The sequence below is a fragment of the Cucurbita pepo genome, chromosome LG11 (assembly GCF_002806865.2).
Source record: "Cucurbita pepo subsp. pepo cultivar mu-cu-16 chromosome LG11, ASM280686v2, whole genome shotgun sequence".
Lineage (NCBI taxonomy): Eukaryota > Viridiplantae > Streptophyta > Magnoliopsida > Cucurbitales > Cucurbitaceae > Cucurbita > Cucurbita pepo.
Window position 1 is genome coordinate 284,730 of NC_036648.1, and position 27,027 is coordinate 311,756.

General features: G+C 38.9%; 5 protein-coding genes across 8 annotated transcripts; 2 read left to right on the forward strand and 3 right to left on the reverse strand.

Annotated features, from left to right (window-relative positions):
• The first annotated feature begins 350 nt into the window (after positions 1–350).
• On the forward strand, positions 351–4,130 carry LOC111805231 (trihelix transcription factor GT-1-like). Of its 3 annotated transcripts, none has more exons than XM_023690197.1 (5): positions 352–1,218; positions 1,824–1,862; positions 2,727–2,855; positions 3,328–3,552; positions 3,650–4,130. In XM_023690197.1, exons 1-5 carry the CDS (start codon positions 681–683, stop codon positions 3,868–3,870), a joined length of 1,152 nt encoding a protein of 383 aa, XP_023545965.1. In that variant the 5' UTR covers positions 352–680; the 3' UTR covers positions 3,871–4,130. The 3 variants fall into 3 exon arrangements, with proteins under 3 accessions (XP_023545967.1, XP_023545965.1, XP_023545966.1); XM_023690198.1 differs by having other exon boundaries at positions 354–1,218; positions 3,668–4,118; XM_023690199.1 differs by lacking the exon at positions 1,824–1,862 and having other exon boundaries at positions 351–1,218.
• A 148-nt stretch (positions 4,131–4,278) lies between these two features.
• LOC111805233 lies at positions 4,279–5,194 on the reverse strand. Its single transcript, XM_023690200.1, has 3 exons — positions 4,909–5,194; positions 4,685–4,773; positions 4,279–4,541 (listed from the first exon to the last, which is right to left on the reverse strand). Exons 1-3 carry the CDS (start codon positions 4,939–4,941, stop codon positions 4,394–4,396), a joined length of 270 nt encoding a protein of 89 aa, XP_023545968.1. The 5' UTR covers positions 4,942–5,194; the 3' UTR covers positions 4,279–4,393.
• A 1,698-nt stretch (positions 5,195–6,892) lies between these two features.
• Positions 6,893–9,711, forward strand: LOC111805234 (ankycorbin-like). 2 transcript variants are annotated; one of them, XM_023690201.1, is made up of 3 exons: positions 6,893–7,122; positions 7,217–7,963; positions 8,254–9,711. In XM_023690201.1, exons 2-3 carry the CDS (start codon positions 7,241–7,243, stop codon positions 9,550–9,552), a joined length of 2,022 nt encoding a protein of 673 aa, XP_023545969.1. In that variant the 5' UTR covers positions 6,893–7,122; positions 7,217–7,240; the 3' UTR covers positions 9,553–9,711. The 2 variants fall into 2 exon arrangements, with proteins under 2 accessions (XP_023545969.1, XP_023545971.1); XM_023690203.1 differs by having other exon boundaries at positions 7,237–7,963.
• Positions 9,712–10,656: 945 nt separating this feature from the next.
• On the reverse strand, positions 10,657–14,281 carry LOC111805235 (3-oxoacyl-[acyl-carrier-protein] reductase 4-like). The gene is made up of 11 exons (XM_023690204.1): positions 14,089–14,281; positions 13,666–13,808; positions 13,329–13,382; positions 12,341–12,421; positions 12,218–12,263; positions 12,041–12,135; positions 11,920–11,952; positions 11,453–11,587; positions 11,263–11,356; positions 11,094–11,176; positions 10,657–10,953 (listed from the first exon to the last, which is right to left on the reverse strand). The coding sequence occupies exons 1-11, from the start codon at positions 14,279–14,281 to the stop codon at positions 10,921–10,923; spliced, it is 990 nt and encodes a 329-aa protein (XP_023545972.1). The 3' UTR covers positions 10,657–10,920.
• Positions 14,282–22,212: 7,931 nt separating this feature from the next.
• On the reverse strand, positions 22,213–24,794 carry LOC111805236 (protein Iojap-related, mitochondrial). The gene is made up of 4 exons (XM_023690207.1): positions 24,387–24,794; positions 24,160–24,247; positions 23,520–23,617; positions 22,213–22,522 (listed from the first exon to the last, which is right to left on the reverse strand). The coding sequence occupies exons 1-4, from the start codon at positions 24,684–24,686 to the stop codon at positions 22,445–22,447; spliced, it is 564 nt and encodes a 187-aa protein (XP_023545975.1). The 5' UTR covers positions 24,687–24,794; the 3' UTR covers positions 22,213–22,444.
• Between the last annotated feature and the right edge of the window lie 2,233 nt (positions 24,795–27,027).

Sequence of the window (27,027 nt, forward strand, 5' to 3'; positions counted from 1 at the left end):
AGTTTTCCAACTTTTGGGCCGTCTGCGACTACAAAACTTGTCTTCAGATATTGGACCGAATTCCTTTAAATATATTAATCAAATTAATAATTCATATATAATTTAAACAATAGATGCTTGGAACATTGACTTCAATTTAGTAATTTTAAAATTTTTAATTTAGTTATCATAGAAATTTTGATAGAAAATTCCAACATTTAACTTTTTTGGTTAAATACATATTCTTGTCAATTAAAATCGGATTCCTTGAAGCTTTTAAAATTACAAAATAATTAAATTTAAAAATTCGTATTTATGAAATATAAAAATGTAAAATTTAATCATAAATTCCAAAAGAGTAAAAAAGATTCACAATTTTTCCAAATTTATCCGTACTAATTATTCCCTGTTTCTCCGGCATCACACGCGACCTTCGTCTCTCTCTGTCTCTGTCTGTGTGTGTGTGTGCGCGCGCGCGCATTGGGTTCAGCCCTCAGGACTTACTGACCTGCGGAAAAAAGGACGGAGTCTCTGAACTTGCAGTCGCAGAAAGAAAAAGAAAAATAAAGGTGAAAGAGAGAGAGAGAGAGAGAAATGAAAATTTGAAGGTGTGGGCTCATCGTTCGTTTGATTCTCCGCACGCTCACCCTACGAAGTCCCATCTTTTTAGAAATTTCACGGAATCCCCTGACCCAGAGACTATGTACTTGTCTGATAAGCCTCGCCCAATCGATATTTACAAGGAAGAAGCTAGCAGAGATATGATGATCGAGGTCGCCTCCAATGCCGACCACCATATTCAACCTCATCAGCCACAGCCGACTCATCAGCAGCACCAAATGATGCTCGGCGATAGCAGTGGTGAGGATCATGAAGTCAAGGCTCCGAAGAAGCGGGCGGAGACCTGGGTTCAGGATGAGACTCGAAGCTTAATTGCCCTACGCCGGGAGATGGATGGTTTGTTCAATACCTCGAAATCCAACAAGCATTTGTGGGAGCAGATATCGGCTAAGATGAGGGAAAGGGGCTTTGATCGCTCTCCGACTATGTGTACTGACAAATGGAGGAACTTGCTCAAGGAGTTCAAGAAGGCAAAGCACCAGGATAGGGGAAGTGGCTCTGCTAAGATGTCGTATTACAAGGAGATTGAAGAAATTTTGAAGGAGAGAAGCAAAAGTACGCAGTACAAGAGCCCCACGCCACCCAAGATTGATTCATATATTCAATTCTCGGACAAAGGTAACCTTCGGTTCTTGGCTTTGAGATGGTGAATGGGGTAATCTAATATCCGGCTCTTTAAGAAGAAGAAGAAGAAGAAAATGCTATTCCAATAAATAAATAAAAAAGAGAGAGAGAGAGAGAGTTGAATGCACAATTCAATATTCTGGAGAATCCATTAGCCACAATTTGTAGGTCTTCATAGTTCATTCATTGTATATCCATAGCTTGCCGTCATGATTCTTGGCGAACTTATTCTTTCAAACATGCATTGTTCTGGTATATGAACTATGATACTAGGCTATCATTCCTAAAAGGGTTCAGCTGTATGAATAGAGATATCTGGATTTGGAAAGGATATATCCGACTGAAGTTGGTAGACTAGAAAATTTTAACTGGTTACTCATTTTGTTGTTTTTATTGTTCTTGGGGGGTGGGGAATCGTCTTTGTTTCCTGAATTTGTTCCTTAAACAGGTAGAAGTTTCGAATTGCTATTTTTGGGGCCTGCATTCTTTAAGTCTGTTGAATATGATGTGCAAATAGTAGGTGCAGTAGGGTTATGATTAGTCTGGCTCTGGGGTCACGAGAGGACTATGATGAGCATTGTAATTTTATTCCAATGCAGGAATAGAGGATAATGGTCTAACTTTCGGACCCGTTGAAGGTACGACATACTTGTTATTTGCTGCTGTTGTTGCGATGCTACTTTTCTCTTGACAAAATATTTGCCCCTCTTTGTAGGAAACCCGAGTATATGTATATATGTATATGTATGTATGTGTGTGTGTATATATCGTGACTGATGATTGTTGCTAGCATTTATCATTCAAGTTGTTTACTGTTTGTACACCAGAAGAACGAATAGAGAATGGCAGAGAAAATCACACCTACTTTATATTCTGTTTCATTGTCGAGGGAGATTTTTATAAGCCCTACATATAACTATGAAATCGCTTGTGGAAACTCAATTTTGGTAGTAGGCTGTTTTTCTTATCATATCATTAATAGTGAATTCTTGATGTGCTAGTGAGAATGTACAGGATTGATTGTACATGAAGAATCATATTAGAAGCTGTAAAACGGTCAAAGCTGGTGGGTCTATTACAATATAGAGTCATCCAATTCCTACGAGTCTGTATGGATATTGAATAAACTTCATTAAGTCTTTATCTCACCACTGTTTAATTTTCAGGCCTATTTTACATATTGCATCATCCCTTCATTCCCTGTGTTCTAATTGAGACTCCCAACATACAGAACTGGAAGTGTTGCTTTTTGAACAATCAGTTGTTATGAATAAATCAATGTCTTTCCATTGAAAACTTTATATTAATGCTCCTGTGGCCATATTAATGGTTTTAAGATTATAAAACAATCAAGTTGCATCTCCATTTGAGTTTCTTCTATTATTTCTTATTCATGTAGTTAAAAATATATTTCTTTCATAGTGGAAATTCACCTTTTATACCACGTTCTTCTTAAAGAAGAAAAAAAATTCTCTCCTTCTAAGTTTCCTTGCACGCTGCAGGTGGCAGGCCTTCACTCAATCTTGAAAGACAGCTAGATCATGATGGACATCCCCTTGCCATCACAGCAGCTGATGCAGTTGCTGCAACGGGCATTCCACCTTGGAATTGGAGAGAGGCACCCGGAAATGGTAGCACCGAGGAACCACAACTCAACGATTTTGAATGTTTTGGAAAAGATGCCTATATGCTGACGTTACTTCCTAGATTATGAGATATACTCTTTCTTGTAGGATTTTGGCCATTCATTTAAGCATTAACAATCTTGGTATTTAAGATTAGGCTTCGCATTTCAGTCAAATGACTTTTATATCAAAGCTTCCCTCACTTTTGTTCTTTGAGATTCCACATGATTCACCTGCTAAAAGCCTAACAGGTCCCCTTATATGACGGTGCATAACTTTGTAGTTGATGGCTATACCTATACCCTTAGTTATTGGCTTGACCCATCATTTCGATTATACAAATATGTTCACATTAAGATTCACTTCTGAATGTTAGTCAAATGGCCTCATATAAAAACCAATCCTGCCTTTGTTTGAGATGCTTGCTGCTTTATGAATCTTTAATAACTTCAGTTTCTGTCAACTTACCTCCTTGCAGATGGGGAGAGTCAGGCATTTGGCGGGAGAGTAATATCAGTCAAGTGGGGGGACTACACAAGAAGAATCGGTATTGATGGCACCTCAGAGGCCATCAAAGAGGCAATCAAATCTGCATTCAGGTTGAGAACTAAACGTGCATTTTGGTTAGAGGATGAGGACCAGGTTGTCAGAAGTCTGGACAGGGACATGCCTTTAGGAAACTACACTCTTCACCTTGATGAAGGTATCTCTTTTTGTGTTTGTATTGACTCTTACTATTCTTTGTAAAAAGTATAGCACCTAGCTGCACATTTTGGGCAAGGTAATGCATGTGAGAGCAGTTGAACTTCTAATTTCAGGGTTGGCTGTGAAAATCTGCCTCTATGATGAATCTGATCACTTACCGGTACATACCGAAGAAAAAATATTTTACATTGAAGAAGATTACCGAGATTTTTTAACTCGTCGGGGCTGGACATGTCTTCGGGAGTTTGATGGGTACAGAAACATCGATACTATGGATGATCTTCGTCCTGGTGCAATATACCGCGGTATAAGTTGAGCAAGTGCCCAATTATGCCAACATGATAAAGAATTTTGGCTTTAGTGCCCTTGGTTATGGGGCTTTGTTTTAGTACTCCATCTTTACTTGTAATCCATACTCTAAATCTAACCATGTAAACAGGTATAGCCTTTGTGCACAGATTCAGCATATGAAATAGGCCTTCGTGCGCAGACTCTGCATATGCATTTTTGACAGGTTATCTTCTCCCTGTATATGTAATATGGATTGTTGGAAGTATTGTCTCATTTGTACAGTCATTATTGCATGCTTTCGAAGATCTCTGTGAAATACATAAATATAAAAAGTGATGCCATTGTCACTGCCTCACAACTGAACCAACGGTTTCTTAATTTCTGTATATCTTTGGAACTAACAGCTTATTAGCAGAACATTATGTTAGATATTCGGAATTTTCGGGTTCGGTTTCCCTTATAAAAATAACAGAAGAATCATACACCATCAGTTTGAATATCACTTCATTATTTGGAACAAAATTCAAAGGTTGGTATCAGAATTGGATTTAGTTTGGATCTGAGAAGAATTTGTTGATGGAAGGCATAATCTGAGGGGGCCTTGTTCTGAGGAACTTCCTAAGCCCATGCTCTGCATACTTCTCACCTTCTTCAAAGTTGTCAAGCACTCCAGCAGCTCTCCTCTGTTTGGTAACCCTGTCATGTTCCATTTCATAACAAATCAGGACTGTTTAGATTTCTGAACAGAAAGCCCCCCCTCCCCCTTCTCTTGGTGAAAGTATTATACAATACATTTCCATTATATTGAACATGTTTTTGTACAGCTTTGAAATATTTACCTGACTTCAGGATTGGTGGTTATGTTTCTAACAAGCTGCATACCACAGATGCCAACGGCCACACCAACCGTAGCAAAGAGAGGATACACCTGCATATGCATTCAAGGAAATCAAGTTTTGATTGGTAAAGTTGTTGATTTCTTCATGTTTTTTCTCAGCAGCCAAACAGAAAGTAATGGAAAATGAATGGGAAAAGAGAGGGAGAGAGGGAGAGAGGGAACAACCTCAGGCTTCAACCATCTGTTGGCGGTGGCCATGGCAATTGAGAGAACAAAATGGGTGTTCTTGGGAAGGGGGAAATAGAAGAAGGATGAAGAAAGGTGCAGCGGCGAAGGCACGTTTTGACGTGGGAATTTATAAGGAAAGGGAAAGGGAAAGGCAAAAGGTTTGGAGAAGGAGAAGGGTTAGAAATTAGGGGCAGCCATAATAACCATAACCATCGCCGTCTAAGTTGGCCAACTTATTTCCTTCCTTATTGGCGTCTCATGCTTAATCTTCTTCTTGACTTCGTTTTGCTGCCTTTCACACCATCACAATTTCAAGGATGGTAAATTAAATTTCACCAATATTTGNTTGTAAATGAAAAGGGGGAAAAAAAAAAAAAAAAAAAGATTTGAGCATGGTCATAGAACGGTTACTAATAGGGAATTAAAGATTTTATTTAAAGTTTGTGTCGGTTTCTTTTTATTTAATTTCGATTTTTTTTTTGTCCTATTGGATAAAAGTGGTGTTAGGAAGGTGAGACTTTCCTTATAAATTTATGATTGTTTTCTAAATTAGTCCGTGCCACTCATTTCCAATAATCTTTAACCAGTGAGATTATGTGAAAAGTACAATTATAAGAGTAAACTAAGTAAAAAAACAACCTAATTTTGTTTGGAAAATTTTCCAAAAGTTAAATCATAGCTTAAAATTTATTAGTGGGTACGAATATGAGCAAGAAAATATTATATATCTGGTACATTCTTCATTGAATTTTTTTTTTTTATTTGAAAAGGACTGACCTGCAAAATAAAATAAAAAAATATTATGTACCAAATTCTTAGTCACAAACGCTCCAATATAATTTAGTAAGTTCTAGATTTTAGAGAATAAGAAAAAAATTTATTCTTCGGGAGGTCACAATAAAATATTTATATGAGGTTAATTTTAGATTTTCAGATTTTCCTCTCCAATAAAGTCTAGAGAGGTTGAATTGAGCTAACAAAAAGAAATGTTCACTCCGACCTTGTCCTCCTTAGTTGAGGTCAAGACATGCTTTTGGGCTTTTGACCCAATTTCATCCTCCTCTACGGTCGGATTGGGTCCTAGGATTATGCGTCGGAGTTCGAGTTTTTATCTTGATTTTATCCAAAATTTCTTCTTTTTAAGTCTAAAATTATCCATAACATAGTCTTATTGGAGGAGTGTGTGATTCAAATAATTGCAGAGATGGGAGTCGCATTTGAATACCTTTTTTCTTTCCTTTTTTCTTCCCTCTCTTTTTTGCTCTCTCTTTCCTCTACGGATATCAATCATCAAAACGTGGTCGGCTTTTGCAAAGTAATCATACACAATACAACCATAAACCTCAATCCTCCACTCTTCCCCTTTATCTTTTACACCTTCTACTTCATTTTACTTCTTTCAAAACCGCTCCTCCTGTAGTTCAATGAATTGAGCGAGTTATTTGAACCTCTAACCTCTCAACACGAGAATAAATATGAGAATAGATATACCTCGCACCTCTGGGAAGCTGGCAGGTCTTCTTTTAACTTGAAAAGTCATTTTTAGAGTGCATTTTCTTTTTCATCAACAAGACGTCCTTTTTCCTTTTCTTTTTGCATTTCCAATTCTTGTAAATGGCTGACCCACCCTCCTACTCCTCCTCCTCCATTTGTCTCTGCTGAAACTAAATTAGCGTTCATCCCATTACCACTACAAACAAGCTTCAGATTTCAAAACATCCATGAATGATTCACACCCAACAAATCAAAAGCAAAATTTTGATTTTAATTTCTAATGATGGATGATTTCTGGTAGCTGTCTGTTTGTCTATTCATCAACAGAGCCCCGTTGGACAGTTTAACCTCTCAATTTCTCACTTTCTTTTGTGTTTAATTTACTGCTCACTGTCACGAGGCAGCGTAATCTTGAAAGGCATTCGAGTGAGTGATCATGTTCTCAACTTTTCACTTCCCACCAAAATAAAGCCTCACCTTCTCATTTTGGCTCTTGTTCTTTTTTTGTTAGTTTCTGTCTTTCTACACACTGCGAAATTCTCGTGTCTCCGTCATTTCTTAAGCTTCTTGGCTTCATTCGGCGAAATTTGGCACCATACTTTTCTCCTCCAAATGCTCCATTCCCTCTGTTTTTCTTATAATCTTCTTCTTCATCTTGATGTTTATTTGAGTCTGATTCACTGATTCATATAGCCTTCCTCCATCACTTCCCTTTCGGTAAGGATTCCATATTTGTGCCTTTTTTTTGTGCTTCTCTGGAAATTTCACTTTCTGGGTCTGTTTCTGTTTCGATTTTACTTTTATCTCATAGATTTTGTGGTGGGTTTTGAGCAAAATGCCTCCCTTGTTTTTCCCTCTTCGGTGGGAGAGCACAGGGGAGCAATGGTGGTACGCTACGCCGATTGACTGGGCGGCGGCCAATGGGTTCTACGATGTGGTCAGAGAGCTTCTTCATTTAGACACCAATCTCCTCATCAAACTCACATCTCTCCGCCGAATCCGCCGCCTTGAAACTGTGTGGGATGACCAAGCTCAGTTTGAAGATGTGGCAAAATGCCGGTCTTATGTAGCTAAAAAACTCCTCCTCGAAGGGGAACTGAAAGGGGGCAAAAGTTCTCTCATTCGTGCTGGCTATGGCGGCTGGCTTTTGTACACAGCTGCCTCAGCTGGGGATTTAGATTTTGTAATGGAACTCCTTGAGAAAGACCCTCTCCTGGTTTTTGGAGAAGGAGAGTACGGCATTACTGACATTTTCTATGCTGCAGCCAGGAGTAAGAACTGTGAGGTTTTCAGGCTTTTGCTGGAGTTTGCTCTTTCTCTAAGGTGTTGGCCAAGCAGTGAAGATGGGACGATGGAGGAGGCATTGGATAAATGTGAGATGGAAATGTCTTTGGCTTTCAGATGGGAAATGATCAACAGGGCTATTCACTGTGCTGCTAGAGGAGGCAATTTGGTGATGATGAGAGAGCTAATTGGGCACTGTCCTGATGTTCTGATTTACAGGGATTCTCAGGGATCCACCATTCTCCATACAGCTGCTGGAAGAGGACAGATTGAGGTCAGATCTTGGACTTGTATTCATGCTTCTTTTCCTGTCAGTTCCTTACATTTTCTGAAAACTTGTGTTTTCGTTCAAACCTCTCCTAGCAAATGCGTTTTAAAAATCGGAAGGGAAAGTCCAAAAAGGACAATATCTGCTAGCGGTGGACTTGAACTATTACATGAACGGTCTGATAGAATGTTGGCTTTCCTGTGTTTGAGTTTTTATCTCTTCTCCTGCTGACTTAGATTGGCTAGTTATGAAGAAACAAGTTTCTGAATTGTCTTTCTAGCTGACATGTTTTGCAGGTAGTGAAGAATCTTGTAGCTTCCTTTGATATCATCTCAAACACTGATAGTCAAGGAAACACCTCATTGCATGTGGCTGCATACAGGGGTCACTTAGCTGTGGTGGAGTTTCTGATTCATGAATGCCCCTCCCTAACATCTATGTCAAACTACTATGGGGACACTTTTCTTCATCTGTCTGTGGCTGGTTTCAAAACCCCTGGCTTTAGAAGATTAGACAGGCAGATTGAGCTCATGGAGCGTCTGATACGCGACGAGTCGATGAATGTGCAAGAGATTATCAACATCAGGAACAATGATGGAAAAACCGCGCTTCATGTGGCGGTGACAGAGAATAACCAGTGTGACCTGGTAGAGCTGCTTATGTCTGTACCATCAATAGACTTGAACATTACTGATGAGGATGGCTTGACCCCACTTGAACTCCTCAAACAACAGTCACCATCACCTGCTTTAGAGATTCTTATTAAACGATTCATTTCGGCTGGAGGCGTCTCGAATCGAAGTGATTATATGGCAACAAATGCTTTCTTTTCACATTTGAAAATGCAGGGCATTGGAAGCAGTCCTGGAACTTCTTTCAGAATTCCAGATGCAGAGATATTCCTGTACACAGGTATTGAAAATGTGTCTGGTGTAACTCGTGATCAAGTAGACAAGGACGTTGATTTACGCTCGGACGACAATGGCGAGTATGATTCAGTGGATTCATCAGACAAGAAGTCAATCTCAGTAAATCATACAGTGAAACGCCTGAAGTTCTTCCTGCGCTGGCCTAAGAGTAAAGAGAAAAGGTCAACCAGAACAGACTGGATAGATGATGATTGTTCAGGGCTGTTTGATATATCAAGAAATTCACAACCTAAACCAGTTTCACTTAGACATCAATACAAGAACATTTCATGCCTTCCACACAACAGAACACTTCCAGTTCGAGTCATGAACATTCCTCCAAGCCCATCAACCAAGAAAAGGTTTGCCGCTGGATTGATGCACGGCGTAATCCAAGCAACGCCAAATTTAGCAGTTCCAGCTAGGCAGCGTTCGAGTCCCTTTTCGTGTTCGCCCATGTCTTCTCCAATGTCAAGGGAGGATTACCAAGAAACAACTGGCATTGGTGGAGTATCTTGCTCCAACAGGAAAGTGGCAATCCCAAAATTCAGACAAGATTCCTTCAACAGAAAGATGTTGATGAACCAGTACTTCTGTTTCGGCGCACAAGGTCTCGCTGTCGAAGAACCAATCAGCTGCAAGAGGGCAAGTCAGAAGAACAAGCATTTTGGTTCCCTAGTAGCTTGATGTTAATGGACTGTACATAGAACTTGCATCAATAAGCAAAACACAAGTGAGAGCTTTTGTATTACTCATTCATTCAGCTAAACTTAACAGGTCTTTCAAGTGTATTGCATTTTTCCTTTGTTTCATGGGGTTGAATTATATGTTCTCTTTATCCTTCAATCAATTTCATTCACATTTATGGTCCTCGACAAGAACTTAAAGAACCATATGAGAAAGTGATTCAATGGAATCTATTCCCCATCCCAAGGACAAGACAAAAGCGACCATAACTAATAAAGGCTGTGAAAGCAAATGCTTGGCCATCTCCTTTTAATGGCTGGTTGGGCTCTCATTTCCTTTTGGTGAACGGAGAAAACAACTTTTTGTACCAACTCGAACTACAAGCTTCCTTTTTTCATGAATCTTGACGTGTGTGGTGTGACTTTTTATGTGATATATCACTAAAAATATTACAACTTTATATAGATTGATTTTTTTTTTTTTTTTTAAATTTGATGAACAAATTTAGCTTTATTCCAATTTCTAGAATAGTATATATGTTCTTAAGATTTAAATTTGATTTTTATTTGGTATTTTGAAGTTTGAAATTGGTTTTTCAATGGCCATTGAGTATAATAACTTTTTTAAAAGAAAAAAAATCTAACTCATTTGAAAAATACATATCAATAAAGTGCAGTTAGCATATATTAAAAAGTAAACCATTTAGAACTAACTTCAATGATTAAATGAAAAAAAAAAACTAAATTAAATGTGAAACCAAATAAAAATAGAGTTGAGTGTGTATTAATTAGGGGACTAGATAGAGAATCTACCGTCCATGCCTACAGCGGGAGTTCTTCACAAAGGTTGGTGGCTGAGAATAGGATTGTTGTATTTATTTATACTGAAAGTTGTCAATTAGCCCGCAGTCGTCACGTGAGCACAGTGGAACCAAATAATTGGTACATAATATTAAATACCTGACGATGACCTCTGCATAAAACGAAAAGGAAAAGGTTCATATTAGCTGGCCAAATTGGAATGTTTGTCTCGACGCGGATAGGTAGTTTTATAGGGTTGTCGACCAAAAGCAAAGAAATAAACTGTTAGAAATAATATTTCAAGTGGTTGAACATGTTTTTTCACTCAAAAAGTATTTAAACTTCAACTACAATATTGTAATAGCAACTCGAANAAAAAAAAAAAAAAAAAAAAAAAAAAAAAAAAAAAAAAACACGCATCGTTTGACAAGGGAAACAGAAAACCATGGTAAATGAGCATATGGTCATATCTAGTAAGAAAATCCGCAGTTCCATGGCCACTGATAATATAAACTCTGAACTATCTTCCCTTATGAGCTTAGTTGCGCCTATTTTATCCACGCCCCACCTACATAACCATCCCACCATCGATGGTGAAAACCTGCAGCAGACAAACAAGCATGGGTGAAATGAAGAGGGAACTCTCACTTTGTAATTGTGTTAAGGAAGGGGATATTAGAGTATATAGCTAGAATTGTTGTTTAAAGGAAGCGAGAAAAAAGGAAATGGAAGTTTCTGGACCTGTCCTGTAATGTAACTAGCAGCAGGGTTAAGTGCCAAGAATTCAACAAGTCCAGCGACTTCTTCAGCTTGGCCATATCTTGCTGAAACAACAGGGAATTGAAAAAAATCTTACTATGAATCAACAAAATCACAGTCAATCAATCAAATATGCGTTCCCCAGACTCACCCAAGGGGATGGTATCCAGGATTTTCTTCTCGATCTCTGGCCCAAGTTTGGCAGTCATGTCAGACGCAATAAACCCAGGAGCAACAGCGTTAACCTGGAACAATATTTCATTATGATGGTTCAGATTGCCCGCTAGCAGTCAGACATAAGAAATCATTCTTATTAAAGAAGTTGGAAATTGCAAACCCACGTTGATGTTTCTGCTGGCATATTCCTTTGCAACGGACTTTGTAAGACCAATCACCCCTGCCTTTGCAGCACTGTAGTTTGCTTGTCCAGCATTTCCAACGAGGCCAACTACTGAAGCTATATTGATTATTCTTCCCTGTATAAAACCTCTCAAAATGAGTAAGACATTTCCTCTCTCCCTTCTCGCAAGGGAGGGTTTGTAATTGGAGAGAAGAAAACATCTACACTTTGGCCAAGATGCACAATGCCAACTCGAAACTAAAATTAATTAGAGAATTGGGAATGTATTTCTTAAAATATTTTGAGTGTCTTAATTAAGTTCTATGGAGGCAATCGTAGCTTTTGCAGTAAATATTTTATAGATATTATAAAGAAAATTGAAAGCGCATTGCATCTGAAGTTACAGAAGAATTAAGCTCAGCTGCCTATTTCTAATTGGAAAATACAAGAGTGATTAGTAAAGGTTACCTTCTTCTTTTTCATCATAACTTTCGATGCTGCCTGCCAAAAAGGAATAAACTCTACATCAAGAACAATACGCTTCAACCACAAACTTGTAGTAAAAGCAAAAGTTTCAATGCAATCATACCTGAGTGCAGAGATAAACACCAGTAAGATTCAGATCAATCACCTCCTGCCATTGAGATGTCTTCATTCTCATCAACAAACCATCACGAGTAATTCCTGATTTCCATGGAAGTATTTGGTAAAAGTAACCAAGTGAATCGGTCAGGAAGCTGGGGAATGTTAAAGAATTTATACAGACCTGCATTGTTGATCAAAATATCAACAGTTCCCCAAGCATCGATTGCCTGTACAAATGACAACCATGCAAGTGAGTACCAGGTAAATGCATAAACTAGTTAAGTCCAAAAGAGAAGTAACTTACTGTCTTAATCATTGAATTCACATCAGCCTCCTTTGACATATCTCCACCAAAAGTAAGAGCCTGCCCACCAAAACCCTCAATCTGCAATTACAAGACAATTTAATCATCATCTTTTCAAAATGAATCAGCAGGTAACCATCGTCAGCAGAAGAAATTGAGCGGCAATATTGCAGGTTTGGGAAATAGGACCCCTGCGCAATTGGATGTCCTAATATTATTCGTCGGCACTTTATTACGTTAGGAATAATAAGCTAAAAAGAACCAATGGCTGTATGATTCAGAAATTAGAATGACCTTGAGGAGTAGCCTAACTAAACTGAAGGCTGGAGTAACATGATTTTAAAAAGAAAAAAATTATACAAAGAAAAAAGAAAAAAAATGCTTGGTCAAATTAAATGATGCCTAGTCATAAAAGAATTGTTTAGCGTAGTGAAATATTGAGCTTTGTGATGGGACTTGCAGAGTAAATAAGTATTAGGGCTTAATCAAATATATAGGTTCACTAATTTGTTAGTAAATAGGTATTGAGGATTGATTAGTAACAAGGTTAATTAATTTGTTATCAAAGAGTTGTCACAAAAAGCTACCGAATTTAACCTTTTGCCCTTTAGTAAAGACAAATTTAGTCGTTCCTAGCCTTCCCATTTAAGAAAGAAAAGAAAAAAAAAAACTGAGAACTTCACAAAACTATTTGGGTTGAACCTTGTTCCAAAATCAATAACTGCAATCATAAGAATTGAATGCAGATCGTCAAACCACTACATAATCTAAGCTTTATAATTGAACCTAAAATTGTAATATGCTTAAGTCATTGATGTAACCAGATTTTCCATCAGTCTAATAACTGGGTGGAAATTTCCAAGTCGCTTCAGCATATTTTTCAGCGTTCTGCTTGATAAACAGTCTCCAGAGGTTCTATCAAGCTTTACAACATTTGCAGAATGGCCAAATGCAATTCGAGAGATGAGAACTGAAATGGGGGAATTACCTCTTTGGAAACTTCCTCAGCCTCCTTTGACGATCTAGCATAATTGACCAGGACCTACAAATTTATGTTTGATTGAAAATTCAGAATTAATATTTCCAACTGATACAACGTCGTAAATAGGAAATACTTCAGCTCATGCAGAAAAAAATATAAAACTCCATAAAGTAATTGGATGCAAGGATGCGATAAGAGAATTTCCATATTGCATCTCTAAAGTGAATGCTAGCAGAAAAACTGCATCGAAGGAAGCAAGGATAATATTTTCAAGACTTATTTATGCAACATTTTTAATCAGAAAAGTAATAGAACTACGTGCCCAAACAGAAAAGAGAGTTACCTTACAACCCGCCTTCCCCAAGCTCAATGCGATGGCTCTTCCAATTCCTCTCGAGGCTCCTGTCACAATAGCCACAGGCGCTTCCACCTGCTGGCCTTCCTTAGTGCTTACTTGTTCTTCAGTAGCAACCTGAGCTTTTATTCCTGCGTGTTCATTATGGAGATAAGATCGCCATTCCACAGGCATTGGCAAGAGTTTCTTAGGGGATTATCTTCCTAAAAGTAAAGGTGGTCTACATCAACGAATACTGATAACAGACAAACTCGAACAATTAAAAGCAGGATGATTAAGAGTTTTGAGACGCGCCAAGCAATGACACTCACTCTCCATGACGAATCATGTAACCACCCTCTCTCGTCTCACTTCTTATCGCTCAAGCAAACACGTATAGAAAAAATCACAATACAATGTAAGGAGTCATACCTGTAGAAGCAAAAGAGCTCTTCGACCTTAGCTGGAGGCCAAAGCAACCTCGAAGCTGATTCGATCCAGCTCCGCCAGAAATCGGAGACCATTGCTGAACAGAACTGGCTCTCCGATCAACGCCGCCTTCAAATTTTCCAACAATTCCAAACTTACTAAAAGAAACAGCGTTCGAACCGGTAATAGCCGCCATGAAAGCTCCGGGAGGTCTCCACACACAGAAAATCGCAGAAGCAGAACGAAAACGCGAAATTGCAGCCAGAAATGAAAGCAGCGAACGGATTCGGTTCTTATGAAGATGAAAGAATGAGTAAGTGAATACCTCGTGTTACGGATTTGGGATCTCCGGAGGCAATGTGTAAGCGATGGAGTGGTGATGAAACCAAAGTGAGAGCAAGTCAGTGGAGGAACTATGCGCAGAAGAACTAGCTTTGGAACAGCTTGAGTTTTGTTGAGATATATTATTTATGGAATATATCCTAGATATTATATCTTAATATTCTTCCATTTATGGTTAGATTTATAGTATATTTTATTTTATTCTAGTATTTAATTATTTTATATTTTCCTCTACCGGCTTGTATCCTATTTAAAGGATATCAATATCAATGATAATATACACCTTCCCAATTATATTTTCTATCTCATTCTTAACATGGTATCAGAGCACCGATCTTGATATTCCTAATATCAAAGCATCGATCGTGGTATTCCTAATACCCCCTTGGACTCTGAGTCCAAGGGGAGTATTACCTAAAGCCAAACCCTAACCAATCAGTGAAGTCTTTACCATCGTCAATCATCCAATATCAAGAATACGTTATAAGCATCTTCAAATTTCTCACCAAGCTCTAAGGTGACAAATTCAAGATGTTCGTATTTTCTTTCACAGCCTCTCAAGTGATCCAAAGCACCGATCTTGGTGTCATTATCCACTAAAGCATTTATGCATGGACCAACAAGTGATCAGGGAGGATATTCACTTGTTCCAAATCAAATTAAATGGACAAGTTATCAATCCTCGAGTCAATCATTGCAGTCTATTTCTAAAGCATTTATGCATGGACCGAGAAGTGATCAGGGAGGATATTCACTTGTTCCAAATCAAATTAAATGGGACAAGTTACCAATCCTCGAGTCAATCATTGCGGTCTATTTCTGAGTCTTGCATCTTTCTTGAAAATTCAATAATTTCTTGAAAGTCTAAAAATGCAAACCAATCAAAGGCGGTCTATTTTTTTTACGGATATTTTCATTACTGAGAAGACAAGAGTGAAAGACAACTTGGGTGTTATTGACCTACCGTAAAGACAAGTTAAAGACAAGTTGGACGTGATTAACATACACTCTCCAACTTGAGGGGGAGTGTTGAGATATATTATTTATGGAATATATCCTAGATATTATATCTTAATATTCTTCCATTTATGGTTAGATTTATAGTATATTTTATTTTATTCTAGTATTTAATTATTTTATATTTTCCTCATTTGTACCGGCTTGTATCCTATTTAAAGGATATCAATATCAATGATAATATACACCTTCCCAATTATATTTTCTATCTCATTCTTAACAAGTTTCGATGGAGGGTAAAAAGTGTAAATTGACGTGGGAATCGCTTAATTACGATAATGCCACTGCAACAACAAATGGTAATTGTGTGATTTTTGCGCGCCGTGTGTCACGGTCATGCCTGTCCAGGGCCTGTTGCCCATGGCCGCATGCCCATGACAAGCCAAACCCTTGTCATGTCTTTTCATTCTAGTGTTTTTACCTTTGTAATTCTAGAGCGTATGACACCTCAAGAAAATCATGTCTAGGCCTGCCAGAACTAAAATGGCCCAGAATGTACTATAGGGGGATATGACTAGTCGTCAACTTCTCCCTACCCAAGGTTATATATGCTAAGCCGTTGTTATCTTTCTCTTGCTTGCTTATATAACGTCTCTTTCTAAAATCTCTCTTTCAAAAATCTCTCTCTCTCCTCGTTTTCTAAAACCTTCTTTTAAAACCGAGGCTAGAGGCTCGACCGTACGTCGCTTGGCCGTAGGCGACGCAAGAACAAATTGGCTTAACTCACTTGTCGCTGGAAAGTGAGTGCCGCACAATCGCTAGTCCGCTGCCTTCGAAAGTGCGATTGTGTCACGTGGTATCAGAGCTTTGTTAGCTCCGTAACGTCATACAGACCGAGATCATGTCGACGACAAAGTCGACACCCAAAGCACAAGCCGACCGGCTTACGCTAATAGAGGAGGAAATGCTGTTCCTCAAAGAAGTCCCTGACACCCTCCGTTTCCTGGAAACACGGGTGACCGAACTGAGTGAGAAAGTCGTCCAAGTCGACGCAATGGGCAACCGCCTAGACGGGTTGCCAATCGCAGAACTGTTGTTTCGAGTGACCTCGCTCGAAGAAAGAGTTGCTCCTACGAGCAGCCCAAAACCGTCTGATAGTCCGGATAGCTCTGTCGCACACAAAGAGGGACGTGGCGAAGAGTTCGACGTACTACAAAACACAATGATGAGTTTGTTCAATGGATTGGCTGATGAATTCAGATCAACAGTCGACGACCTCCAAGAAAGGATGGCCGCCATGAGCACTCGAATTGAAGTTACCATGAAAGCCGTGGAAGGTGTCACGGCTGGACAAACTAGTGGAGGATCCAACAAACTAAGGTTCCCGGACCCTAGAGCCTTCAAAGGGAATCGGGACGCCAAAGAGTTGGAGAACTTCATCTTCGACGTCGAACAGTACTTCAAAGCCACAACGGCTTGTACCGACGACAAGAAGGTGACTGTAGCTGCGATGTATCTCGTAGACGACGCCAAACTGTGGTGGCGTACGAAGGTGCAAGACATCGAGGATGGATTGTGCACCATCGACTCATGGGAGGACCTCAAGAGAGAGTTGAGGGAACAATTCCTCCCCGAAAATGCAGGACACATAGCAATGGAGAAAATAGTAGCCCTGAAACACACTGGAAACATACGGGACTACGTCAGACAATTCTCAACCCTGATGCTGGATATCAGGGGTACAGCAGAGAAGGACAAGGTGTTCTTCTTTATAAATGGTCTACAGCCGTGGGCCAAAACAAAGATACATGAGAACAGGGTCCAAACCCTAGCTGCCGCAATGGCCTGCGCCGAGAGACTCGTGGACTGTGGGAACGAAGCAGGATCCCAAAGAAGAACGACACCAGCCCCAAACAATGGGGGCAAACCCTACCGACCACCAGGCCATCGAAATGGAAGCCCCAACAGATCGAATGGATGGACGGATAGACCCCCTCAGAACAATCAAGCGGGGACATCTCGAGGGCCTTACCATCAAAAGAACCACCCGACGACGCCTTTGCAATGCATACTATGTAAAGGCCCCCACAAGGTTTCCTACTGTCCTCATCGGGCCTCTCTCACTGCACTCCAGGTGTCCATTCAAGAGAGCAATGAGGCAAGGGTCGAGACTTTGTTAGACAAGAAAGAAGATCACGACAACCCCCGAATGGGCGCACTCAAATTCTTGTCAGCCCTCCAACGGAAAGTTGAACCGAAGGAGGTAATAGAGAAAGGACTTATGTTCGTAGATGCCACCATAAACTCTCGACTGAGCAAGAGCACTCTGATAGACTCTGGAGCAACCCACAACTTCATTGCTGATCAAGAAGCCAGAAGATTGGGACTCACCATAGGAAAAGACCCGGGGAAAATGAAAGCTGTCAACTCCGAGGCCTTGCCTATTGTGGGAGTTTCCAAAGGAGTCCCCTTCAAAATAGGGGATTGGACTGGAGAGCTAGACCTTGTCGTGGTTCGCATGGACGACTTCGATGTGGTACTTGGGATGGAGTTCCTCCTAGAACACAAGGTCATCCCAATGCCATTGGCAAAATGCTTGGTGATCACCGACCGTAACCCCACAGTAATACCTGCAAGCATCAAGCAACCAGGTAATCTTCGGATGATCTCGGCCATACAGCTGAAAAGGGGACTCGCACGAGAGGAACCTACCTTCATGGCCATACCACTGATAGAAGAGGCAACCACCGAAGAGACTGTCCCAGAGGAAATCAAGGATGTATTAGACAGCTATACCGACATAATGCCAGAGAGTCTACCACAAACACTACCACCTCGTCGAGGCATTGACCACGAAATCGAACTCCTCCCCGGGGTTAAGCCGCCCGCAAAGAATGCATACCGGATGGCTCCACCCGAGCTAGCCGAATTGAGGAAACAACTAGACGAGTTGCTGAAGGCGGGATTCATTCGCCCGGCAAAGGCCCCTTATGGAGCCCCCGTACTATTCCAGAAGAAGAAGGATGGGACGTTGCGTCTGTGCATAGACTATAGAGCCTTAAACAAGGTGACAGTACGCAACAAATATCCTCTGCCGATAATATCTGACTTGTTCGACCAACTTCACGGGGCCAAGTACTTCACGAAATTGGACTTACGATCGGGATATTATCAAGTACGTATTGCCGAAGGGGACGAACCCAAGACGACGTGCGTAACAAGATATGGGGCCTTCGAATTCCTAGTAATGCCCTTTGGCTTGACAAACGCCCCAGCTACGTTCTGCACGTTGATGAACCAGGTTTTCTACGAATACCTGGATCAGTTCGTCATAGTATACCTCGACGACATTGTTGTTTACAGCACAACCCTCGAGGAACACAAAGTGCACTTGAAGTTAGTGTTTGACAAGCTCCGGCAGAACCAGCTGTATGTGAAGAAGGAGAAATGTGCATTCGCACAAACATGCATCCACTTCCTTGGACATGTCGTCAGATGTGGACAAATCAGTATGGATAGCGACAAGATAAAAGCTATCCAAGAATGGAAGGTTCCTACTTCCGTATCTGAGTTGAGGTCCTTCTTAGGACTAGCCAACTACTATAGGCGGTTCGTCGAAGGGTTTTCACGACGAGCCGCCCCATTGACAGAGCTGTTGAAGAAAGACCACCCTTGGTCGTGGTCGAATGATTGTCAAATGGCCTTTGAAAATCTGAAAACAACCATGACGAGGGGTCCTGTCCTCGGGTTGGTTGACGTCACAAAGCCATTTGAAGTGGAAACCGATGCTTCCGACTTTGCTCTCGGTGGGGTCCTTATTCAAGAAGGCCACCCCATCGCTTACGAAAGTCGAAAGCTCAACGATGCCGAACGAAGATACACTGTCTCCGAGAAAGAAATGCTGGCTGTAGTCCATTGCCTTCGAGTCTGGAGACAGTACCTCTTAGGATCGCAGTTCGTAGTGAAGACGGATAACAGCGCCACTTGCCACTTCTTTGATCAACCAAAATTAACAGCAAAACAAGCCCGGTGGCAGGAGTCGTTGGCTGAATTCGACTTCAAGTTCGAACACAAAGCGGGAAAGAGTAATCAAGCAGCCGACGCGCTGAGTCGGAAGGGCGAACATGCGGCCCTGTGCATGTTAGCCCATATTCATTCAAGTAAGATCGATGGATCGATGCGCGACATCATCAAGGAACATTTACACAAAGACCCATCGGCCAAAGCCGTTGTCGAACTAGCTAAGGCTGGAAAGACACGGCAGTTTTGGGTTGAGGGGGACCTCCTGATAACCAAAGGAAACAGATTGTACGTCCCAAGAACGGGAGAACTGAGGAAGAAGCTCATTCAAGAATGTCACGACACCTTATGGGCCGGACACCCGGGATGGCAAAGAACATACGCCCTAATAAAGAAGGGGTACTTCTGGCCAAACATGCGAGACGACATCATGCAATACACCAAGACGTGCCTCATCTGCCAACAGGATAAGGTCGAGAAAGCCAAAGTCTCTGGACTCTTGGAACCTCTACCTGTGCCAACAAGACCCTGGGAAAGTGTATCTCTGGACTTCATAACACACCTCCCAAAAGTCGGGGAATATGACGCCATCTTGGTTATTGTGGACCGGTTCTCAAAATATGCGACGTTCATCCCCACTCCCAAATTATGTTCGGCGGAACTCACAGCCCAACTGTTTTTCAAACACGTTGTAAAGTTATGGGGCATTCCGTCGAGCATCATCAGTGACAGGGATGGCAGATTTATTGGGACATTCTGGACTGAGTTATTCGCTTTCTTGGGAACAACCTTGAACATCTCCTCGAGTTATCACCCTCAAACCGATGGACAGACAGAACGGTTCAACTGCTTGCTCGAAGAATACTTACGTCACTTCGTCGACGCTCGCCAAAAGAACTGGATACAATTGTTAGATGTCGCCCAATTTTGCTTCAATTGTCAAACAAGCTCGTCTACGGGGAAGAGTCCCTTTGAAATTGTAAGTGGACGACAACCGGCCTTACCCCATATTATTGATCATCCTTATGCAGGAAAAAACCCTCAAGCTCACAACTTTACAAGAGAATGGAAGCAGACGACAGATATAGCCCGAGCATATTTAGAGAAGGCTTCCAAGCATATGAAGAAATGGGCGGACAAGAAGCGTCGCCCCCTTCATTTCCGTGCAGGAGATCAAGTCCTTATCAAGCTGAGACCAGAACAGATCAGATTTCGTAGCCGAAAGGACCAGAGATTAGTTCGTAAATACGAAGGCCCGGTTGAAGTCCTTAAAAAGATTGGGGCTACCTCCTACCGAGTTGCACTCCCCGCATGGATGAAAATTCACCCCGTCATTCATGTGAGCAACTTGAAGCCCTATCACCCTGATCCAGACGACGACCATCGAAATACAACCACAAGACCGAGCATCGATCTGAAACAAAAAGAGACAAAGGAAGTGGAAGAGATCCTAGCCGACAGGGTTAGGAAGATAGGAAGACCTGTACGGACGATTCGTGAATTCCTTGTCAAATGGAAGAATCTCCCTACAGAGGAAACAAGCTGGGAACGCGCCGAAGATCTGAACTCCGCCGCCACCCACATCGCAAGGTATGAAAGTAGTCGGTTGACGGGGACGTCAACCAATTAGGTGGGGGAGGATGTCACGGTCATGCCTGTCCAGGGCCTGTTGCCCATGGCCGCATGCCCATGACAAGCCAAACCCTTGTCATGTCTTTTCATTCTAGTGTTTTTCCCTTTGTAATTCTAGAGCGTATGACACCTCAAGAAAATCATGTCTAGGCCTGCCAGAACTAAAATGGCCCAGAATGTACTATAGGGGGATATGACTAGTCGTCAACTTCTCCCTACCCAAGGTTATATATGCTAAGCCGTTGTTATCTTTCTCTTGCTTGCTTATATAACGTCTCTTTCTAAAATCTCTCTTTCAAAAATCTCGCTCTCTCCTCGTTTTCTAAAACCTTCTTTTAAAACCGAGGCTAGAGGCTCGACCGTACGTCGCTTGGCCGTAGGCGACACAAGAACAAATTGGCTTAACTCACTTGTCGCTGGAAAGTGAGTGCCGCACAATCGCTAGTCCGCTGCCTTCGAAAGTGCGATTGTGTCACCGTGCACTTCGGAACGTGAAAGTGCTCTCCACCAACCCCCAACCATTATCCAACCTAAACCGAACCATTTTCCCTAATTTGCTTTTCTAAGTGGAACTATTTTTTTCTCCAAAATAAATAAATAATATATATATATATATATATATAAGAATACAAATGTACCTTTTTTTTTTTCAATTTGGTTGAGGATTAAAAATATATAATTTAATTCAAAATACGTAAAATTATACAAATGTTTATTTAATTTTCGTAACTCTTCTTGTTAAAATTGTTTCCACTACTTAAATAACCTATCCAATAATTTTTCCGTCTGACAATTGTAACCATTCGATTAAATTAAATTCCTGAAACTGAATTCCATATAAACCGCATTCGTAAATGAATAATTTAGTTTATAACAATTTGTGAAAAATAACATAAAAAATATAACTTTTATGATTACTACAGATTTAGTTCCTATTAAGTTTACAGATAAACATCTAAATAAATAAGAAATATCATTAAATCTTAACAATATTTGTCATACCAGTAACTAAAATGTTATGTAAAGTTAAAAGATTAAATTGTCACAAAATTAAAAGTACTTTCACAAGAGTTAAAAAGTATTTTTTTAATCCCCAAAGAGAACCTTACTTTTCATCTTCATAATTTGGCTATACTGAAAGAATTAAAAGGCCCTAAGACAGAGAGACCGCAGAACAAAGTTAAAAGTAAATAAAATTGTTTTAAGAAGGGTAAATATAAACTTGATTTTAAAAAAGATATAAAATAAGGTCACAAAATCTCATGAATTAAGATGGAAATCGATATTCCCAAGAACATTGAAGAATCTGTACCATTCTTCTTCTTCTTCTTCTTCTTTTCCTTTTTTGAAGTCTACATAAAGGAAAGAACAGAACAGGAGCGTAAGATCTTCATTGAAGAGGGCTTTTTCACTTGTTAAGAACCTTTTGTGCTGGTTTCTTGGAGTTGTTCTTCCGGCGTATCTTCACTAAAGCTCTGTCCAATTCCTACACACAAGGAAGGGAGTAAGACATTAGTTAAGGGAGTTCGATCTTACTCTTGTTTGGTTCAGGTTCTTCAGTCAAATTTTTTTGCAGTAATCAGCAAAATGCTTCCAAAAAAAGGTACAATATCCCTGGTCCTGGTCTCCCACAAACTTATAGGAACGAAGTTCAGAGAATGTTTAGAAGTGATTTTAAGATGATTAAAATCACTTTTGCCATCTTAAACATCTCTCAAACACGTCCTTAACCATTCGTTTGTTCTTACATTTTCAAAAGAAATTTTCACACATCACTTTAATGTTTAGTCTTACTTAACTCGATTCTAAATTGTGAGGGTCTGTTTGTAAATTCCTACTATTCTCTTTCTGGGTAAAAAAAAACCGAGCTTTCATCGAGTAAGGAGCGAAATCCTTATGATAACTCCGCCTAGTCTAGTACTAAGATCAAATAAACTCTTACTGTCACTGAATCTGCAACCTTGATCTCCCTATTCTCATAATGCTATTTTGATTTAGCCCAAGCCACAGCCGGGGCTCAAATAAACTAAAGAGAGGAGATCCAGCCAAGACCATCCTCAAATGGTAAAAATACTTTTAAAAACATTTTTTAAAAAGGTTTCAACATTCAATCTTCGAATTTTCTTAATTAATATTGTAAGTTTTTACACTTTTTATTCAAATATATTATTTTGAAACTTTTCACATTCAAGCATGATTCAGCACTTCATCACAAACGTAGCTAAAATGTAGACTACCAACCACAATCTTGTCTGTGCCTCTAAAACGAAATTACCAGGGTACATTCATCCCCTCTAAGTGAGCCTATCTACCCATTCAACCACCTATCTGAGGCTTGAAATGCAGATATACCACAAGAAAGGATATCTCATGTTCCTTAGATTTTAACTTCTAAATAGAAGAAGGGTGAAAAGAAGCGCAAAAAAAAAAATGACGTTCTTCCCCTCTGTTTTTCTATAAAGGGTAAAAGCAACAAGAATCACCTGAGAAGAATCATCTTGCGGTGTATCAGCGGACCAAAGGCTCTCCAGATTGTAATAAGTTCTGGCATTCTCATCAAGGGCGTGAACAACTACTTTACCTGAAAGAAATTATTGTTGATAAAAAAAAAAAAAATTAAGTACGACCAATGTGAGGCATGGAGACTTGAACCTGTGATCTCACTTATCATTAAGCTAAGCTCATGTTGGCTACTACAAGATAGATGATAAGCGCAATTAGGAGAAAACATTAAGAACTATTCAAAAGACATAGCATGCATATAGATGAATAAATTATTAAGACAAGCCTAAGGCAAAAGAAAAATCATCGAATATTACAATAATTTTCATTTGCATTATCATTTCTAGAAAAGCTTGTGGACGAATGACTAGTTTGACGAACAATAACTAATTTGAGACGTTGTATCATAGTATAAACTCTGTTGCAATGCCGCGTAGAGAGAGCTAAGATGCAGAAGAATCGACACTCAAAAACGTGTGGATCGAATTAGTTCGTAGAATTTTGTTTACGAGTATGCTAGAAAAATAGTGACAGTTGGTTTATCTGCAAGAAAATTTTCTACAGAGTTCAAGAATAAGAATAAGAACATGTATGATAGTCGTTAAAGAGAGTAGCACGGACCAGAGTCGATGACAATCCACTTTCCGTCCTCTTGCCCTTCCACACTGGGGAGTACTAACTGTCTAGCACCTTTCTGCTTTTGCTTGACCTGTCGATTCAAACAAAACGTGATCACGTATTAAGCCACAATAATCAGAAACATCTCTTCTTCGAATTCATCTGCTCGGGAATCTAATTGGAACATCCGAACAATAAAACCAGAAAGAAATGTAGAAGAAGAAACATACCTTGTAAATTAGGGCTTGAGCAATGTTCTTAACATGCCAGGTAGACCTACCAGTGGCGAACACCATGTAATCAGCCCAATCACAGTCTTTACGGACTGGTATCACTCTCACATCGTCTGCCTTCACGTTATTCAGAATCGTCTCAACCTCCTGAAGATCGAGTAAACCTTCTTTGATAGAGCTAGCTGTGGAGGAAGATAGAGTATGGTTGCGAACAGAAACTCCTCTATTCCATAGTTGCAGATAACGAATCGTGGAAGAGATAGCAGATGAAGATCGAATTCTTTGCGCCCCCAACATGTGAGCTCTCCGTTGCGGTGAATCCCGGTACCCGCCGTGAAATTAAGTTCTCAGCTTGCGCGCCAGCCGTCGTCTTCGAAATGAAAGCCGAAAATTTCCGACTAGAGCAACGAGTTTATTGCTTGGTCTGTGGGCCAGCCCAACTTGCAGTGCTGGGCTATTTTCAATGGCCTCTTTTAACTTCTTTTTTTTTTTATAGCTTTTTTAATGTCTCAATTTTCAATATTTGTAAAATAAGTAAAATAAATAAATAAATAAACTTTCGATTTTTTAACTTCAAAAAATACATGATACTCTGTCTAATATACTATTTTGACCTGTTTAAAATTTTAAAAATAATATTATATTATATACAAAATTAAACTATATTCGTTAGTTGCATAGGATTAAAATTATTAATTATTTTTGTAGTCTATTATCCATAGATTAATTTATATTTTTAATATTTACCTTTACTATTTTCTTGAGAGAAAAAAAGTGGTCGATTTAATTAATTGTTTTTTTTTTTAAATAGTTAAAAGGTTTTGTCCTTTTTATTAATACAAATAATACAAATATATGGTACATCCATTTGGTGGGATAACCCAATTTATTATTAAAAAAAAATACAAAATTGAATTGATCATTTAATTATGGGAAGTATAAAAGATATCAATGTAAATAATATCAACTTTATTGTATTATGAAATGTTCGTCAATCATGCTCCACTTGTACTAATCATTGATGTCGCTCTAAATTATTGATTAACCATTATTTTATAGACACAATTATCCAACCAAACATATAATTTAATTAAATATATACACTAAAAACTATACAACAATATTTATGTTCACCATTTTCTTGTTTTAAATAAATAATAATAGACTCAATTATAATTACTTCAGTAAAAATTAAATGCATTCCATAATTGATTGGAGGATCCGATGGAAAATCTACTTTTTGTACTTTTAACCTCAGCTTTTTACCTAATCCCACAAAATGCACGCTGATGCACTGACTCTCAAGAGGCCAGTGTCAACGGGCAGAAACGGGCCACACGTGTGAACGGAAAAAGGCGGGGGATATGTCGCGTTCCGTTGCCCGAGGGGTCATTGTAAAACCTTTTTTTTTTTTTTTTTTCCTTTTTTCTATACGGGTTTTTAAAATATAAAATAATATTTATTAATAGATAAAATTCGTCACATTTGAGGTTGTAGAGTGGCCGTCGTTGTTTCTGTACCCAATTGTTTGAACTGTCTTTTCATTGCATTTATGACGTCTTAACTCTCCACTTCCAGTAGGTATTTCCCAATTTTCTTTGTTTTTTTTTTTCTCTCCTCTCTTTAAACTTTTGTTGTAAATAAATAAATTTTTATTAAAGAAAGTTACATAAAATCAAATAATTATTTTACAATAAATTATAAGCTAAATACTAATATTAAGTCATATAATTAATTCGCACAAAATTAACATGAAGGTACCATTTTATAATTGTCCCATCCACCAACAACATATCATTGCTGCACATTCATTTGGTACAATGTGAAATGAACCATATTATTTGAATATTGTAAATTGGTATAGTAGGGGAGAAGAATAAAACAAAACAATAAAATAAAATAAATATAAATCCTTTAAATACATGAAAAATGAAATAAAATAATTTTAAAAATGGGGAAAAAACGTCAAACGAGCATTAAAATATACTTATGTGATGTTAGATGGGAAAGCAACAGTTCGACGATGATTGCAATAAAAATCTTTACTGCAAGTCTCGAGTGAGCACCTACCAATTAAAACGACATCATTTTACACTTTTATATATATATATAATTATTTCTATTTGTTGCAATTTTTAATTCGATTTAATTGGTTTAAAATTTTTTATTTGCAGCTAACAGATTCGTTGTTTATCCTAATATAGTTGCTAGGTTGACCCATATTAGTTCCTTAATCCCTTTCCAAACCCCACTTCCCCAACCTTCAAATAAAATAAAGTTAAAGCTGCCCTTGGTTATATATATATATATAATATATATATATATATATATTTATTGTTTATGCGGTTGATGAAACATATTATTGATAACTAACGACTAAAGTATTTTTTTTTATATAAAAGAAATTAATATTGAATCTAAACTTCCACATATATTATAATATTTTAAATTGAAAGAATTAAAAAAATAAGGTAACGATTATTACCTTTTGTTTGAATTAATTACTTTTTAAAGTTAGAAATGATATAATTAAATTATTGTAAAATGAAGAAATCCAAAAGAACGAATAGTACAGTTATGGTTTAGTGCATCATTTTCATTTGGTTGAATTTCGGAAATTACAATATTAACCTTAAAT

Coding starts and splice junctions, on each gene's coding strand:
- LOC111805231 (XM_023690197.1), top strand. CDS start 681: ATGTACTTGTCTGATAAGCCTCGCCCAATCGATATTTACAAGGAAGAA. Junction 2,856..3,327: donor GAGAGAGGCACCCGGAAATG/GTAGCACCGAGG, acceptor ACCTCCTTGCAG/ATGGGGAGAGTCAGGCATTT. Junction 3,553..3,649: donor CACTCTTCACCTTGATGAAG/GTATCTCTTTTT, acceptor ATGTGAGAGCAG/TTGAACTTCTAATTTCAGGG.
- LOC111805233 (XM_023690200.1), bottom strand. CDS start 4,941: ATGGCCACCGCCAACAGATGGTTGAAGCCTGAG. Junction 4,774..4,908: donor ACAGATGGTTGAAGCCTGAG/GTTGTTCCCTCT, acceptor ATGCATATGCAG/GTGTATCCTCTCTTTGCTAC. Junction 4,542..4,684: donor ACCACCAATCCTGAAGTCAG/GTAAATATTTCA, acceptor GGAACATGACAG/GGTTACCAAACAGAGGAGAG.
- LOC111805234 (XM_023690201.1), top strand. CDS start 7,241: ATGCCTCCCTTGTTTTTCCCTCTTCGGTGGGAGAGCACAGGGGAGCAA. Junction 7,964..8,253: donor CTGGAAGAGGACAGATTGAG/GTCAGATCTTGG, acceptor CATGTTTTGCAG/GTAGTGAAGAATCTTGTAGC.
- LOC111805235 (XM_023690204.1), bottom strand. CDS start 14,281: ATGGCGGCTATTACCGGTTCGAACGCTGTTTCTTTTAGTAAGTTTGGA. Junction 11,953..12,040: donor GTGTTTATCTCTGCACTCAG/GTATGATTGCAT, acceptor CCTTTTTGGCAG/GCAGCATCGAAAGTTATGAT. Junction 10,954..11,093: donor CTAGTTACATTACAGGACAG/GTCCAGAAACTT, acceptor TGTCTGCTGCAG/GTTTTCACCATCGATGGTGG.
- LOC111805236 (XM_023690207.1), bottom strand. CDS start 24,686: ATGTTGGGGGCGCAAAGAATTCGATCTTCATCTGCTATCTCTTCCACG. Junction 24,248..24,386: donor CTCAAGCCCTAATTTACAAG/GTATGTTTCTTC, acceptor TTGAATCGACAG/GTCAAGCAAAAGCAGAAAGG. Junction 23,618..24,159: donor GTGGATTGTCATCGACTCTG/GTCCGTGCTACT, acceptor AATTTCTTTCAG/GTAAAGTAGTTGTTCACGCC.